At 49.0% G+C, this 18,091-nt stretch overlaps 1 protein-coding gene across 5 annotated transcripts in view; it reads left to right on the forward strand.

The window, feature by feature from the left end:
• ATXN7 (ataxin 7) overlaps window positions 1–15,369 on the forward strand; it is a 110,545-nt gene extending 95,176 nt beyond the window's left edge. For 2 of the 5 annotated variants that reach the window (XM_006779141.2, XM_006779142.2), the window contains 6 exons: window positions 1,011–1,276; window positions 2,754–2,952; window positions 3,297–3,418; window positions 7,041–8,019; window positions 8,804–8,870; window positions 10,365–14,323. In XM_006779141.2, coding sequence (XP_006779204.1) covers window positions 1,011–1,276; window positions 2,754–2,952; window positions 3,297–3,418; window positions 7,041–8,019; window positions 8,804–8,870; window positions 10,365–10,474 — 1,743 coding nt within the window. In that variant the 3' untranslated portion in view covers window positions 10,475–14,323. Of the gene's footprint in view, window positions 1–1,010; window positions 1,277–2,753; window positions 2,953–3,296; window positions 3,419–7,040; window positions 8,020–8,803; window positions 8,871–10,364; window positions 14,324–15,015 lie in introns of those variants that run through there. The other 3 variants (XR_001512408.1, XM_006779143.2, XM_006779144.2) reach the window with 3 other exon arrangements.
• Window positions 15,370–18,091: the final 2,722 nt, after the last annotated feature.

Genomic DNA, 18,091 nt, shown 5'->3' on the forward strand with positions numbered 1-18,091 from the left:
GCTCACTCCTTCCCCTCTCCCCTGCCGGCCGGGTCACCCCTAACTGCCCCCCGAGGCCAGCCAGGTTGCCCCCAGCTGCCTCATCCCTACTGGCCTGGTTGCTCCTAACTGTCCCCCCAGCTGACCTGGTCACCCCTCACTGCCCCCCCTGCCAGCCTAATTGCCCCCTGCTGGCCTGGTCACCCCAATTTCCCCCGCTGCCAGCCTGGTCGCCCCACACAGCCTGCTTGTTCAGTTCTTTGGTCATCCCCCACTAACCCCCCTGCCGGTCTGGTTGTAGGCAGCCATCTTGTGAGGGTGTGAGGGTTAATTTGCATATTACCTCTTTATTATATGGGATTATGGAATAATTGTTTCTTCCCTTTTAAGAGTCTCATGCTCTACTGACTGAGCTAGCCGGGCGCGGTTGTTTCTTCCCTTTTAACATTTAAAACTCTAAATGGCCCAAAGAGGGATTTTTCTAATGGAGTTGGTAAGAGCCCCAGTAAAGGAATTGTTACTGTCACACCTGCTGGTATCTGCTGTTTGCTGCTGAGTGACACAGTGAACATCCCTTCCTTCTTGTGGTGGAAATGACATCACTAAAGTCTCATTCATGTGGAGCTTGGAATATGTGCCTCTCTTCTAGCTAAAGAGAAAAGATCATGCCTAGCTGGTGTATAGCTCAGTGGTTGAGTGGCAACCTATGAACCAGGAGGCCATGGTTTGATTCCCAGTCATAGCACATGCCCAGTTGCAGGCTTGATCCACATTGCAGGGTGTGTAGGAGGCAGCCAATCAATGATGCTCTCTCATCATTGAAGTTTCTATTTCTCTCTCCCTCTCCTTTCCTCTCTGAAGTCAATAAAAATATATTTTAAAGACAAAAGATCAGCTTATCAAATGCTGAGCAGCCTTTGACTATGCTAATGTTCCAGATTGCTTTTTTACTGGGAATGATGTTTTTGGATATATTATAGAAAAATATTCTTACTGAGGTACCTCAGTTTCTATATTCTTTTGGTCTGCAGACACATTCCTTAACCCAACGGAGGGCTGTCCAGGGTAGAAGAAAACGATTTGATGTGTTATTAGCCGAGCACAAAAACAAAACCAGGGAAAAGGAATTGATTCGCCATCTGGACTCTCAGCAATCAACACAGCCTCTCAGGGACCCGCATCTCGCCCCTTCTAGAACTTCACAGGAGCCACACCAAAACTCTCATGGAGTGATTCCTTCTGAATCAAAGCCTTTCGTAGCTAGTAAACCTAAACCTCACACCCCCAGTCTTCCAAGGTAAGCCAAGTTTTCCATCTCTTCCTTCCTCCTTCCAAGAACAGACTTGGAGACCGTATAAGCCCCAGTGTGGGCATGCTGTCCAGGGGTGTCCATCAGGCTCACTCTTAGAAGATGAGATGGTTTTAAATTGGGTTTTACTCTTAAGTGGGGAAAAAAATGTTGAGTTCAACATTGGGCTTTTCTTGGCCCAATGCAAGCAGCAGAATAAAGCTAGTATTATCTGCTCCACGCCTGCTCAGTGTTACATGTCTCTTCAGGCCACTGAGCAGGTGACACTCGGGTCCCGCCTGCAGGTTAGTGACTGGAACATTTCCCACAGCTTCGGCAGCAATGTCCCATCCATCTGTCTCGCTTCTCGCAAAGTGCAGCAGTGGGAATCCCTTGCTGGGGACATTCAGCCTCAGTTTTTTCAGCATCCATTTATCCACATGTTTTTTTCATTCATTCATATGGGGTTTTGGCCTAAACATGTATTAGGCATGTTAGCCACGCACTAAGCCACGGGTCAGAGTGTTTCACTGAGAACTTATACCTGGGCCTCAGAGACAGTGCTGGACTGCATGTGTGTATGTCTGTGCCTGCTACTTAACCAAGTTGAAGTAAACGACTATGTGCCCAGTTTCCTGAGCGAAGGAAGGAGAATGGCACAGAGAAGGAGGCCTCCAGTGGTGGCCATGGACAACAAGGGCTTCTGCTTAGGAATGTGCCAACTTTGTTGCCATTCCTGCACTTTCACACTCACATTTCCGAGCCTTGAAGTTGTCGCATGAGGGGTGGAAGTGCCTCCCTCATGGAAACCCCAGTGTGAGCTTGAGCCTACCCCCACACGAGCCCTCTGGTTTCTGAGCAACACCATGGCCGGGCAGTTGAGGAGGCTCTCAGAGTGTGGCCAGGTCCCGCCAGGAATCCTTAGAAAGTCCTTCCTTTGGCCATCTTCTCAATGACATTTTCCAACTAAAAAAATAAACTAAATTCTAGAACCATCAGACAGGGAGGAAAAACACATTGCTGTCTGAGTAGCAGGCTCTCAGGTCGCTTTTTCACATAAAGTAATAATGCTACCTAGTCATTTTATCACCTCCTGTCCCTCTTCGGTTATTGTAGAGCATTTTGTCATTCATTGCCTTAGTAACCCAGATCCAGGTGACATTTGAAGAGGAATCAAAGGTTCTTTTAAATTCCCTATACATTTCCGTCCTTTGGGGAGACTAGGAGGAGAACCTGAGCCCCCTCGTGGCTGTAGAAAGGAAAGCTAGTTAGAGGTCACTTGGGCTAGACCTGGTGGACCGCTGCAGGTGACATCCTGCAGTTCAAGGGAGAGGATCCTGCACTCCCAGCCACCTGCTCAGGTTTGCCCCATGCGAGGGGTGGCCCTGGCCCCCTAGATGGTTTTGGATACGTTGTTGTATCTGAATTAAGGCGGCTGATTCTCGGGCGTGTGATCTGATCAGTGCTGCACTTTCTGCTCACCAAGGCCTCCAGGCTGCCCTGCTCAGCAAGGTGGGAGTGCCCCCATTGACCCTCCTCCAGTCCATGAATCTCCACACCCTCCCCTGCCTGCCACTGAGCCAGCTTCTCGGTTATCCAGTGAGGAGGGAGAAGGCGATGACAAAGAAGAGTCTGTTGAAAAACTGGACTGTCATTATTCAGGTCATCATCCTCAGCCAGCATCTGTAAGTTCCACATCCACCCCACATCGATCCTCCCCACGCAGCAGGGACGAGACACTGCAGGGGGGCGCGCCAGGGACCTTGGCATGCCCGTATGCGTGGGATGCGGCAAAGGTGTGAGAGCAGCTCAGAACAGGGTGCCCCAGAGGTGGCATGCACTGTGTCCTGGGACGTCTCATGCTTCTCCCTTTCTCTCCATGAACCTCAGGGCAGGCATTGTCACGCTCATGCTTCACAGCCTGTGGTGCTCAGAGTAAGCTCTCATGGTAGCTCCAGGCCTGCAGGAGAGACCCTCCCGGTGCCGCTGTCCGAGGTAGCAAGCATGGCGCCTCTGCTCTTTCTTCCAGTTTTGCACATTCGGGAGCCGGCAGATTGGAAGAGGCTATTATGTGTTTGACTCCAGGTGGAACCGGCTTCGCTGCGCCCTCAACCTCATGGTGGAGAAGCATCTGAACGCGCAGCTGTGGAAGTGAGTGCCCGTCTCACTGCCTCTGGGATGGGAGGGGGACGCCCTTTATTTCTTGTGGGACTAATTTAATGAAGATAAATGGATCTAAATGAAAGCATGGCCTTTGAGTAGCCCTAGAAAAAGGCCCCTTCTCATTCATTCATTCACTCTTTCAGCAAATATGTCTTGTTCTGGGTGCTGGGGTTCCAGGCCCAGGTATGGAGCCCTCATTCTGGTTGGTGGAGAAACAAAAACCAGTAAACAGAAACTGGAGACAGGTGATAGCTTGTCATAAGAGAGGTAACCACGAACACTGACTGAGAGCTTACTGTATGCCATGCAGCGTATTAAATATATTTAATATTTACCTTTTGCTTTGTCAGGTGACCTCCATTATCTCCATTTTACAGATAATGAGACAGAAACAAGGTCACACAGCAAGTTAGTGGATGGGCCAGCATTTGGACCCAGAGGCAGTTTGGTTCCAGGCAAAGAGCTGACATGGAAGACAGAGCAGGCCAGGCTTCAGGAAAGGCCCTCTGAAGAGGCGAGCCTTGATCCTGAACTGAGCTGGCTGGCTGAGGAATGGGATGGTAGGGAGGAGAGGGTGCCAGGCGGAAAGAACCCTGTGTGGGAAGTCTTGAGTCAGAATAGACTGTGATTGATTTGAGAAAGAGCAAGAAAGCGAGCCTGGTGTAAGACCAGGTCCGAGAGGCTGCAGGGCCACATGGCGCCGCCCCGGCTCCGAGGGGAGTGGCGCTGCTGCAGGTTTCAGGTGGTGGAGCTGGTGTGCTGGTCTTGTGTGGCATTTCACATGCTAGTGTTTCCCAGATGGGACTGCAGGTGGAAGGAGAGTCCACGGCCATTCCTAAAGGGCTTCTCTGGCGCTGTAGTGGGCACTATCCATCGTTACAACCTCAAAGCAGATGGCCTTTCTAGTGTGGACCATCCCTGAAGCTCTTCTGACCTGGGAACCTTTCAGGGGAGCATCTTGGGAACCAGTGTTTGGAAAGTACTGAGCTTTGTGAAAGGGAGCTGGCCAATAATCCATAGGCCCTCTCCAATTCCTGTTGGGCATCATGACTAGTGCCTCCCTGAATGGACTCTGCCAGGACATCCATTTGCCTCCCTTGGTTTCCTAATAAAGTTGAGTGAAGCCCACAATTTACAGAACTATCTCCATGGTCATTAATAGGACTTGCATGTGTTCACTTAGAAAACCAGAGGCATGCCACTCTGCTTTCTCTTCCTGTGTGTTTTCCTGGTTCTTAGGAGATAAGAGCCTCCTCTTCCTTCTTTATGACGTACCTGAAGCTCATTAAACTGTGGGTATTGTCCTCCTAAGGGTTTAGAGGGGTCTTAAGAATGTTTTATCGTCAGAATATGGACAAGTGGATTATGGGATTAGGCGAGCAGTTTGGATGAAAGTTTCAGTTCCTAGTGGCTGTGTGGAGAGGTTTTCCTCTCTGTACTGTGAACTTCCAAAGAAGGAAGGTCACGACTTTGAGTTTGTTCTCTCTCTCCTTCTCCCCTCCCCTTCCCATCCCCACATACAAATGTTTGTTTTTAAGAGAGAGGGAGCTTTTATATATTTTAAATTAATTTTTACTTATTTCAGGGAGTGAGGGAGAGAGAGAAACATAATGATGAGAGAGAATCACTGATTGGCTGCCTCCTGCACGCCCCCCACTGGGACTCAAGCCTGCAACCCGGGCATGTGCCCTGACTAGGAATCGAACCATGACCTCCTGGCTCATAGGTTGACATTCAACCTCTGAGCCACACCATCCAGGTTAGACAAACTTTTTTATTAGTTGCTTCTATATCTTTGCAAAGTTCATTTATGCAAACAAGTCAATATGCCATAGTCTTTTTTTGTTTGTTCTTCCTACAAATGGTAATGAATGACTTATCAGAGCTTTTAAAGAGAGAATCCAGTAATGTAATCTAGGGAGAGCCACAAACTCCCCTCCCCTACACATGCGCGCGCACATCCCCTACACACGCACACACACACACACCCCATGCTTCTTCATTTCCCAGGACCTGGTCCAGCAGCAGCCTGGTCTTTAGGCCTTGCCTGTCTCAGCCACCTGGTGGCCATGAGAAGCCACTGCAGGAGCCCTGTACTTCGTTGAGAGCAGGGCTTCTCAGAGGTGCTGGGACCTTGTGGGGACACAGATCCCAATGAAGTAGGTGTGGAGTGGGCCCAGGGCCTCAGCATTTGTACTGAGCTCTCAGGTAATGCCGGGCACTGCCCTCCATGAGAGTACAGGGACGGGTGAAGCTGGTTTCTCAATCTTGAGTTCATGTTGGGATCTCCTGATGCCTGGGCCCCACCCCCATGGACTTGAGAAGCACCACCAGGGCCAGAGCCACATATTTTTTTAATTGATTTTGTAGAGGGAGAGAGGAAGGGAGCGAGTGGGAGAGAAACATCAGTTTTGTTGAGCCACCTTTTCATGCATTCATTGGTTGACTCCTGTATGTGCCCTGACTGGGGACCAAACCCACAATCAAGATGACACTCTAACCCATTGAACCACTTGCCAAGGCCAGAGTCACACTCCTGAATGGGAGTTTTAAGGCTGCTGCAAACACTTGCAATCATTAGTTCCTTTTATTAGTAACTATAGTTTCTTAAAAGCATGTGGAAACCTTAGGCAGCGGTCTAGCCAACTTTCTCGCTTGAACGATGAGGGAGCTGGTCAGCCAGCGCTGCCTATAGAGCCAGGGGCAGAGCGGTCCTGGGGCTCGCCACCCATCAGGCAGGCCACTTTCGAGGCAGCACCTCAGTGCTTACTCTGCCATAGGTGTTTTGAAATGTTGGTGCTGTCACATTTTAAAATCAAAGCTAAAATAAAAGGGGCCTTCCTGTTTTGACTATTTAAATGACTCCTGTCCCCAAATAAATATCTTACCAGACATCATTAACAGAATACACTGTTTCGGCACTGTGACTGAAGTCCCAAGACTTGGGGCTGAAGTTCATAGCGTCATTCAGGCCAGTAGTTCGGACCAGCAGTTGTTATTACTTAGCTGTTACTACCTTCCTCACTTGTTAATTCTCTCGGCGTTCAGAGCCTTCTGTGTTCCCGGCACTGTGCTGGCTCTGCTGTCAGCGGTGAGTAAGTTGCGGGTGGCTCGTCTGCAGAGGGTCCAACAGTGATAGGCAGGTACACAGTGGAGACAGAGTCCGGGACGGAGCAGTGGGAGTCCCTGGATGGTCAGGGTGGGCTTCCTAAGAAAGGGATGGTGGACTGAAACGAAAGGCGGAACAGCAGTTGGGGTAACAGTGTTCTGGGCAGGAGATATGGGAGTCTCACATTGTTGCCTATTTTCGGAACAATCGACAGCTGGAATCAGGGCTGGGGGTGAGGGCACGGTGTGAAGCTGGGCGGTAGCAGCTGGGAGGCACACGGGACCTGCGAGCCCAGGGGACTCGCAGCTTTAAAACTCCCATTCAGGAGTGTAACTCTGGCCTTGGCAAGTGGTTCAATGGGTTAGAGTGTCAGCATTAAGGAGCCGAGGGAGTGAGCCTCTGACAGCAGCGTGCCTCTCAGCCCCAGCGATGCAGTGGTGACGTCTGGATGTCCGGGAGGGGCCACGCTGACCAGGACTCCCTGTCCTCTCCTTTCTGCAGGAAAATCCCACCAGTTCCCAGTACCACCTCACCCATCTCCACCCGTGTTCCTCACCGGACAAACTCAGTGCCCACATCCCAGTGTGGGGCCAGCTGTCTGGCAGCAGCCACCATGTCTACATCCCCAGCCCTGCTCTCCTCCACCTGCATCTCCCCAAACAGCAGATCGGTACCAGCTCACGGCACCACACTAAATGCACAGCCTGCCGCCTCCGGGGCCATGGACCCCGTGTGCAGTATGCAGTCCAGACAAGTGTCCTCGTCCTCATCCCCGTCCACGCCCTCCGGCCTCTCCTCGGTGCCCTCCTCCCCTCTCTCCAGGAAACCTCAGAAGCTGAAGTCCAGCAAGTCTTCAAGGCCCAAGGAGTCTTCTGGGAGCAGCACTGACTGTCACACCAGTGGCAGCCGGACCAGCGGCACCTCAGGGAAGAAGCGCAAAGCTGGTTCCCCACCGTTAGTTCACTCTGCCTCCGCCGCCGCTGCCGCCGCTGCCTCTTCGTCTCATTCCATGGAGTCTTTTAGGAAGAACTGTGTGGCCCACTTGGGGCCGCCCTACCCCTGCACAGTAACATCTGCCCATGGCGTTGGCCTCAACTGCGTGACGAATAAAGCGAACTCGGTGAGTGTCCGGCACGAGCAGTCGGGGCGGGGCGCCCCCGGAGGGAGCCCTGCCGAGTCCATCAAGAGGATGAGTGTGATGGTGAACAGCGGCGACGCCACGCTTTCCCTCGGCCCGTTCATCCACCAGTCCAGCGAGCTGCCCGTCAATTCCCACGGCGCCTACTCACACCCACACACTCCTCTGGACAAACTCATAGGAAAGAAGAGGAAGTGCCCGCCTGGCTCGAGCGGTGTCAGCAGCAGCAGCAGCAAACCCACTAAGGTTGCCAAATTGCCAGCCATGAACAATGTCCACGTGAAACACACAGGCGCCAGCCCAGGGGCACCAGGACTGACGAGCAGCTCCTTCCTTCATCAGGTAGGAAGCGGGCTGGGAGCCATCCTCTCCCTTGACATCTTTCTCCAGCATGGGCATCTGTGTGGTTGGGTTGGGTGGTTTGCCTATAAATAGAATGTCTAGCTTTCTGGTATCTTTTAAGAAAAGGAAAAATTGTGGCCATAGAAAGGTAAAACAGGCTTTTCTTTGCCAAAATGTCTGACGACCTGGACGCTGGTCCTGGGACAGAAAGCTTCGGCCATGCATTTCAGTAGATAGGGCCATGGAAACCGTCCTGTGTGACAGCAAGATCCCTCCCCCAGCCAGCGAGCGGAGTGCGGGGAGGGCAGGCCGCGGGGTCGCTGTTCAGGAAGGAGGCCGGCTCTTTCCTGGAGAGCAGTTCCTAGTGTGCTCCTCGGAAGGAAGCCGGGCTGACAAACTGACCTAGAAAGGGATGATCTAAATTTTGAAAAGAAAGCATTTAATATTTTTCCATCAGAGAATTTTACATTTTCTGGTTTAACACTCTCTGTATATTTTCCCCTTCCTGTTTTCCAGGGAGGCAGAAAAAACATGAGTAAGCATAGCAAGGAGACAACGCCCCTAAATTCATAAGTTAAAAAGAAATCTGACAGTGGTGGAGTTATGCAAAGTGGCTGCGTGGGTGTTGGGTTCTTAATTAACCGTGGCTTTCTGGCTTACGATGTCTGTCTGTCCCCCCACCCCTCCACCTGTCACTGTTCTCCTGGCCTGCTCGCCTGGAGCCATTCCTCAGCCTCCTTTGCTCTCACATTCAGCTCATCTCTCATCTTGTTTCATTCATCAGGATATCTCCTCACCTTGCTCACGAATAGGAATTTCAGCAGCATCACCCCAGAGCCCTGATGTAAAATGTGAGGCTCTTTTGTTTGTTTGTTTTTTCTGCCTCACCTTCAGAACCTAACTCAAATGCCAGGTTAGGACTGTTCCAGAAAACACCAAGGAGTTTCTTACTGTGATAGAGTTTTCCCCCAGTGCCTGCGTGAATTACACGCAGTGCCAAAATGATGGGGGGAAGAATAATCCATGAATTTAAATAGCAGCTGCTTGAATTCTCCTCTCTGAGCCTGAAATACACCTGGGCTGTTTGTGTGTTGTCTGGTGCTTTGAGCAGGGGTCCTGGACAGGTGATGGTGTGCTTGTACTTCTTGGTTTGTAGTTACTGCTGACATGTCGTTTATAAGCATAAAACTGCAGTGCAGACACCTCAAGAAATGGTATCCCCGCAGGAGGGCTGTTCCACTGTGTGGCGATGCCCAGTCTATTCCTGAGTGCAGTCTGCTTCATGGAGACGTGGCCACAGACCTCACGCCCCCAGGGACAGGCAGGCGCAGCGAGCAGCAGCGCCGGGACGGGAGTGGAAGCCCCATCTGCTGCTCTTGCTAACTTGTTACCGTCTTCAAGTAGATACTGCAGGTCCAGACTTGTGTGAGAAATTGGGCCACTTTTTAAAGCTATGTTTGTTTTTAAAGCGAAGGGAGCCCACACAGGCTAAGTTTGCCAACTCTGGTTTCCACCATCTCGGGGGGCTGTCCCAGTAGGACAGACAGCCTACATTTCCATTCTGTTCTCTAAATTCATTTCTACAGCTTTGTATTTGAGAATTATTTCCTCTGTGCTGTGGATTACTTTTTATTATGCTGCACAGATGCTGCTGGGACCCATGGCTAGAAATCAGAGGATCTGTGAACCCCAAAAAAGTATTGCCTGTTTTTATGTCTGTGCTCATTTACTGCAAGAGGGATCCTTTCATCCAAATTTCAGAGGGACCCATGACTCCAAATCCTTTAAAGAACGCTGCTCTGAGAAAAGCGGCAATCTTGCCTCGCTGTGCCTCACGGAGCCGACCTTAAAGGAGAGATGACTGAGCTGGGCGAAGCCCCTCCACCAGGGAACAATGCGTGGCACATGCTGGGAGCCCAGAGATGGGGCTCCCCTGCTGTTCGCCCTCACCAGCATGGGCTCTGCCCTGTGTGAGTGTTCCCACCTGTGTGGGCTAGCCAATCTCACCTTGTTCAGTTCTCGTGACAACCTGGAATAACTTCCCTGAAAAACAATCAGTAAATAAAACCAAAGGCAAACATGTGAACTTTTTCTCTAAGCTAGAAACCCAGTCTGCATCTCTTCCAGTTTTCTAAAACTCAGTCTTTCAAAATGATCGTGCCCAAGAACGCTGATGGTTTTTGAAAGCTAAGACCAAATTCTTCAGCTGACTGCTCCTGGCATCACCAGTCTACGCAGACTGTAGAGGCCTCAGCCTTGGAATGTTCTCGGTTATATTGGGATAGCACAGTGTACAACTGTTCACTTACCTTTTTTATGTTCTCCCTCCCCCTCTCTTTTGAAAGCCAAAGACACGTCCCTGACAACTGAAAATAGCGTGGGGAGGAATAGTCCGGACACTTTTAATGACAAGTTACACCTCCACTCAGCACCCTGGACTCCAAGATGCCTTTGAGTCTGTTTTCCCAACCTCCTGCCGGCCTCAAGGGTGGAGATCTGCGGCTGTTGTTTAACGAGGAGTTCCCTGAAGCTATGTCTGTAGCAGTGAGTACTCATAAAGGACACTGGATCAAGTTCAGCCACCGAATTGCTTCTATCAGTGTTACAGTGGTCTGGACTACTCGTTACCAATCTGTGAGAAATTTTTGTGTTGTTTTTTAACTTGCAGTATATCATGGAGCCATTCTTCGAGTAGATTGGCTGGGTGAAAGAATGTTCTGGGAGAACATTACTGTAGACTTGTCTCCCTCCCTCCTCTCCCCACCCCAGTTCTTTTCTACACTGCCCTCTGCAGGTCACTGCAGCCTTTAGGCACCTTAACTGGAGACACCTTCTGGAGGGGAGACAGCGCTCCCCTGAGCAGCCTCCGGAGGGGGAGATGAGACGGTGCGCTGTCACTGGGTTGTAACAGCGGGGTTCCAGGAACGGGATGTGGGTGTTAGCACCAGGACACCATAGCCTGTATTTTGCCCAGCATTGTGCAAGTAATTTGGGATAAGAAACTGTTTGAAGTTTCTAACTTACAGACTGGTTTAAAGTAGTGATGCCCAGAGAGCAAGCATACACCATTTTAGAGGCTTACTTTTCATGGTACAAAAGCAATTCTGTGTGACTTTTTAAAAAAAGAAAAATGCAATCTAGTTTTGATAATGGAAAGCCAAATTTGAGGAGGGTGGATAAAAATCACTATGAGAACATTTTTTCCAAGATTTCCAAAGAGGTGAAATTTTTCTATCCTTCAAGTCTTCATGATAAACAGTACGGCAGATTGGGTTGGTTGTCCTTGCCCAGTCTCCTGTTTTCCAAAAATTGCCTTTATAAAGTGAAATTATCAGGATGCAGTAGAAACTGTCATTCACAAAGTCATTAATAGACTTAACTGTTTTCAAGGCCCTCTCTGCACTCCCCTCTCTCCCCTCGGACACTGCCTGGAGGAAGGTACACTACCGCTGTGAGCGCTCTCCACACTGTGTGTGCACTCCCCCTGCCATCAGAGAGTGTGTTTGGCTGCACTGGGGTGGGGAGCAGGCGTGCAGGGTCGGGCGGGGGGTCTGAGTAGTCTGTGCACATGCCCAACACCCTCTTCTCCTGGGACTCATGCGGGCCATCTTCCTGAGAGCACGTCAGAGACCCTCCAGCATACTTCTAGTTCCCCAGCCCAAAAGAAGGAGCTTAATATGTTAAACATCATTGCTTAAGAATTTGGGGTAAGTTGGAGCTTCCTAACAGGTGGTTCTACCACCACAGCTCCTGAAAGGAGAGCCAGGCACCTGTGGACGTTGCTGAACACAGGGCACTTTTCCTGCCCGGGGCACGCCCGGCAGGCTGTCCTGCAGCCCTTCCTCCCTGCAATTCTTGGGTTACTTCTGTTTCAGGGACTTTCAGGTCAACAACAAGTGGAATGAATAAATACTTGGTTACCAGCCTAATAATGTGAATTGCTACAGAATTAATCTTATTATGTAAGAAAACAAAAACTTTATGCAGATACTTTAGCTATAAATTGATGTAAAATACTGATTTTTTTTTAAAAGGATGGGGAGAAGAGTATCTTGTTCACTTATTATGCAATCAATCAGTAAATGTTTTTTAAATGATGCTATGGCAGAGCTTAGTAAGGAGAGAGCCTGGATGAGCCAGTGCGGTGTGGTCAGGACGAATCAGTGTGGTTGTTCCATCCCAGTGGAGGGAGAGGAGGTGAGAGGGAATCAGAACGTACTTACTTGATTCCTTGGTGACAAGTGCAATGGGGTATGGGTAGAATTTATTTTCAGAGCCAAGGGGACTTGATGGTTATAAATAAAGTTGCTTTTAGCGATGGAATTTATAGACAGATCATGTTGTTCCGAAAGATGTGAATAGGATCCACAGTAGCAAGTTGGTTTAGAATAATGTAGATATATCTAGATTAGCGGTGTTGATCATTTGATTTCTTAGACTGAGGTTTTAATTGGATTTTTATTATGTCTCCCGATAGTACAAAGAGCATCGGGATTAGGAAATTAGCCATTTGGGATTCTGCCTGCCACAAACAGACATATTCTAAACAGTGCTATTAAATTTTAGACTGTTGTTCAAATATTTTATTTTCTCTTACAGCTGCTTTTTATTATGAATAGTGAAGACCATTTAAAACACGGGAGTACAAGTATTTTTTTGAATTAAATTAACTTGCAAAAACCAAATTTGCAGTGGTTGGGTTGTTTCTAGACAGACTTTGGTATCAATTTAAAACCAAGGTAATTTTTATATTCTTTCCAATAGAATTTCATGACAACTCCTGCAGTTTTCTTAACCGAAAAAAAAGTGCTGCAATGATGAACAAAGAATTATACAAAACCTACTTTTGTACCTTTATTTTGGAATTTCTTGTTCTATTATAAATATGGAAGTATCCCTATCTCAGAAGACATATTTTGTTAAAAATGAATTGTACATATTTAAATATGTATTTTTGCACAGGTCTTTTTTTCTGATATCCTGTTTTGGTACAATTGAGATCATCTAGTATTTATTTATTAATTAATAAAAGTAAATACCTTTTTATAATTTGAAGTGGTTCACTGCCAAGCCAATAGTTCTAGAACCTGCCTCCTTTGCAGTTTAAGGGATGCCTCTGTCCTGTGAACGTCTTTCTGTCCCTTTGACGTCTCGGGAGTGGATTCAGCCGATGAAGTGGGCATTGCTTCTCCCTCGTTGCCTGGCTTCCCGATGGATGACTTGTAACTAAGTGACACACTGCTTTTCTTTTGTTTTATGTGAGAGAGAGAGTGTGTGCCTGTGTGTTTGTATGTGTACCCTCTGAGCACACGTGTGTTGATATGTGATGTGGTTTAAAACTAATGGAAAAAAACTGAAAGTGCCTGAACCTAGTTTTAAGCTTAGACAGATTCTCTTTAAAAAGACTTGAATGTTCAGTTGAGCTTTTGGAGTTTGTTTTTCCACCTAAATACTGTGTCTAAAAATTTAGGAGAGGAGTTGAAACCACCTATGCTGGTCATTTTATAGGTATTTTAAAGACTTGTTGGTTCACCATAATTCAACTGGTGGTGGATTGCCCAGTGGCACCAGGCGTTACAAATCTTTTTGTCAGCCAGCATCTTACATGACGTGTCCATTTTGTTACTCACTCATGAAATACTGAGTTTAAATAGAATATTTAAATTTTTTGTATTCCAAAAATATAATACAGAGTACCTCTGAGAACATTGACGAATAATGTGTAATTTGAAAAATGTAATTTATAAAGGCAGCTGTCTTCCTGCGAGTTCGTTGCCAAGGAATTCCTTGATATCTCTCATTCTTTCCTGGGGCAAATGTTGGGCTTTGGAAAATGAATGTTAAAACTTTCATTGTTTAGAAGAAAGTAATCATTTTTACATTTTGTGCAAAACATTTTACATTTTCAGATCATTGAATGAGCACTACATACTGTCAGGTGAATGTGGGGCTTGAAAGCAGTTTGCTGTTTTTGGAGCTTGGTCATAAAAGCAATCTCCTGTGTTAAATGTGTGACTCGTTTGGTAATTGTGCACAGAATCAAGAGCATCTCCGCTGGACTTTGTGTTGGCTGCTGTATAGAATAAGAACAAATGTCAAGGGATAGAAATTACTTTGGATATTTAAAAGAGAAGAAATATATAGTCTATTTGTTTTGTAACAAGTTTCTGTAAATAAAATAATTTATACTATTTATAAGAAAAAGTTGTGCTTTGCTTTATGAGAAATTAGTTTGTGGAACAAACATGTTACTAATCGGGCAATAAAATTAGGACTTCTCAATAAATAAGGTTGGCTGCATGAACTATTTTACATGTTTTTGCCTCGTTGTGATACTAAGCCCCTTTTGTCAGCATAGCCAAGTATTCCTAAGGGCCTAGGATGCTTGCGTTCCTGGGCACAGAGCTTTGCCTTGGGTAAAGTGATAACTGTAAACAGTGAACACTACTGCCTTCTTGCCCTGCAGGTTTGTCACCCAAGGGGAGTTGATGGATTGAGAGACATCCTACTTGTACTTGTTTTTATATAAATTTGATGGCACATGGTCAGTTTGGGGCTTAGAGGTAAGCTTTTTACCCAAAGCTGGTATGGGCTCTCCCTTGTCTTTACATAGTTCTCTGACTGGCACAACACAAGTGCATTTTAGCATCACTCAAAGGGGAGCATCACCTGTCATCTCTAGAAACTGGCCGGTGTTACCATTTGCAAACAAATCATCCTAATAAATTATAAATTATTCATGTTGTTTAAAATAAGGGAAGAAACTCATTTTTTATGTAGAAAGTGTCCTTCCCTTACGTGAAGAAGTCAGGCTGGCTTCGAGCCCCCTGCCCGCGGACTTCCCATTCCCTCCTGAACCAACCAGCTACTCACATGCATTCCTGAGAAGCTCCCTGCGCATGGCCTCTTCCACCTTGGGTGTCCCCCTTAAACTTCCTGGGGAAGATCCAACCCCTCAATCTCTTACCCTTTTTTCTTCTCTTCCCTTCCTTACAGGTGGCCTAAGGAAAGCAAGAGACTATCCCGATGCAAGGAAGGGGTTGGTAGTTTTGGATCTTGGTGTGTTGGGAATTCACAGCTGAAAGGTAGGTGAGGTCATTCTGGCCAGAGGCAGCGAGCCCAGCAAGCCCAGGTGTGAAGAAATGCAGAACAGAGAGTAATTCTGGGTGCAGTTCCCTGGGAGGAGCTGATAGGGTTGGAGAAGTGGGTGCCAGATAGTGAAGGGCCTTAAATGTCACTGGGCCTTCATCTTAGGAACATACAGTTTAACCAGATGTAACTATCAGAGATTTTTGTAGGCCCAGCATTGTGCAATTGCCGAAATTAGAGAATTAAAGCACTTAAATCTTCCTTTTTCTGCATTTTGATTATCTTTTGCCTTAAACTTGTCTTTACACTTCTCTCTCTCTCTCAAGTCCTAATCAAAAAGCTCCCCCTAAACCAAGCCTAACGTCTCCCCCTTCTTGCCCCACTTTCTACTCTTACAGTTGCGTCTTTCTAATAAATCCCCGCTCCTGTCGCTGATGGAAGCGGTTACATTAGTCGTTCACCTTGTAGGGCTGTGGGTGACTTTGGTATCCATTATTCTTATTTTTTCACAACCTGAGCTGTCCAAACCCTTCGTTTTATACACGGATGGAAGGAAGGGCATCACCCTTGGCATCCTGGGCCAAAAATCGGGGCCAGACCTCAAGGCGCTGCCTGTCTTTCTAAACGGTTGGACCCCACCATTAGGGGCTGGCCACCTGCCTCTGGGCTCTGGGAACAGTGGCCCTTCTGGCCCAGGAAAGCCAAACAGTTACCTTCTCCGAGCCAGTGATGCTCTACACCCCACGTGCACTCTCAGAACTTACCACCAAAGCTGTCCTTCCCCCTCCAGGCGCCAGGCCCTTCACCGCACCCTCCTAGGAGCTCCCATGCCACCTTCTGCCGCAGCACCTCCCTGAGCCCAGCTACCTGGCTCCCCCTTCCACCTTCAGGTGACAATGAGCAGCACTTGAACCCAGACCGCCCAGAGTTTAAGCCGCCTGTTTCCCACACATCACCATGCACCTCTCCCCGAAGCAGTGGACACCTGGTTCGTAGATGGCAGAGCCCGCACAAAGCGGTCAGTGCGTGGTTGGTTATGCCATTGTCTCCCATGCCCAGACCATAGGTCAGGGCCCTTCCCCCCGCACCTCCTTGCAGAAGGCAGAACTTATCACCCTTGAGCATTAGCTCTAGCAACTGACCAGATATCTCCTCTATACCGACTCCCCTCTGCCTTTCACAGCCTCCTCTCACGCTACAATCTGAGCGGAGCAGGGCTCCCTCATACCCAGAGGGTCCCTGATCACCAACATCCACCTCGTTCTCAAGTTCCTTCATGCAGCAAGACCCCCCAAAGCGCTAGCAGTAACCCATTGCCAGGGGCATCATCTGATACAGGACTCCCTGCCCTAGGGAGCAACAAGGCGGACAGGGAGGCGAAAAGGGCAGCCACATACCAGTGTCAGAACCCCAGCTCCTAGCTGTCCCCACCCTTCAAACCTCACCCCCCCACCTCTCCATCCCACCCCCGGCACCACTGCAGAAATGTTCCGACTCACAGGCAGGAGAGCATCCTCCCCCAAGAGCAGACCCCGTCCTAGCCCAGATTACAGCTCCCTCCACTGGATGGCGCTTCCTCATCCCTTCACCCCGAACCCCATCAGCAGAAGGCCATGCACCTCGAGCACATACACAGCCCATGTTCTGCTTGCTCTCAGACCTCTCCCCAGGGGCCCTCAGAATGCCCCATCTTCCCCCAGGCCAGAGGGCACGTTCCCGGTCAAGACGGGCAGGTTGGTTTCATACACGTGCCCCCTGGAAGGCATTTCAAGTGTCTGCTACCCTTTGTAGATACTTCCTCTGGGTGGGCAGAAGCTTTCCCGCCACCCAGAAGAGGCTCCCGAGGTGGGCGAGGCCCTCGCTGAACATTCTCTTCCTGCTTAGGCCTGCCCACCTCCCTACAGTCAGGCAGTCTGGCCCTCCTCTCTAAAGTCGCCCCAGGGGTTCCACTGCCCTGCAGATCCGCTAGAGCCTACACATCCGTAGCCATCCTCAAGCCTCTGGCAACATCAAGAAAATGAACTCAATCCTGAAGCAACACCTCACTAAGTGAAGTGTGGAGGCCCAAGAAACCTGTATACCCCACTTCCCTTCGCCCTCATTTGCATTCAGTCAACCCCTCGAGCCCTCCATCCTCAGCCCTTTTGAGCTTATGTATGGCAGACCCTTCCTACTGGAAACTTCCAACCTCTTCTTGCCCTTTGGGCTAAGCTCCCTACCCTCAGCCTCCCTCACCGACCCGTTCTCCCAGGCCTCCCCCTGACTCTCCTCTTGGTCCCCCACCAGAGCCGGGAGATTGTGTTCCTCCAGGCAGCCTGCAGCACAGGGACGCTGAAGCCCAAGTGGACAGGCCCACACTGGCTACTCCTGACCACACCGACGGCAGCCCAGCTGCAGGGATGTCCATCCTGGGTCCACTCCTCCAAGTTGAAGAGAGCCCCTGCACCCCAGGCTCCACGCCAAGCAGCTTGTATCGGAGTGTCAACCTCGGACCGACTTGCCTCAAACTTACACAAATTCCTGAGGAACCGTAAGCCCTGGACCCTTACCGTAACCCCCTATGAACCAGGTTTCCCCCATCACCCTCACTGTCCTGTCTGTGCTGGTCCCTATCTCTCAGCCCCGCCCGCCCCCTCCCTACCCAGCAACCTACCGCAGAACAACCTATCCTTACTCACAGTCCCCGTTCCTCTTGGTCCCAGTACTGAACACAGTTGCTGACCTTGTGGGATTGTTATCTTCAGGGAGATTTCACAGACTTTTCTTGGGACCAAATAAACTTCTGGCTACAAGTCAACTTGGGATTAACTTAACTAGAATTTAGCCTGGGAGGCCCTCACCCTTTATTCTGGCCAGCAGTCCTCCTCAGGATCTCCCTTGTCATTTTTTGTTTTTTAATGCCCCATTGCCTATACCTCTGGTTGGAATTATACCCATCACTGTTAGAGTCTACAGTGACCACCCCCGCAGCCTTCTCCTCTTA

Source organism: Myotis davidii, unplaced genomic scaffold (assembly GCF_000327345.1).
Source record: "Myotis davidii unplaced genomic scaffold, ASM32734v1 scaffold189, whole genome shotgun sequence".
NCBI classification, from domain to species: Eukaryota; Metazoa; Chordata; class Mammalia; order Chiroptera; family Vespertilionidae; genus Myotis; species Myotis davidii.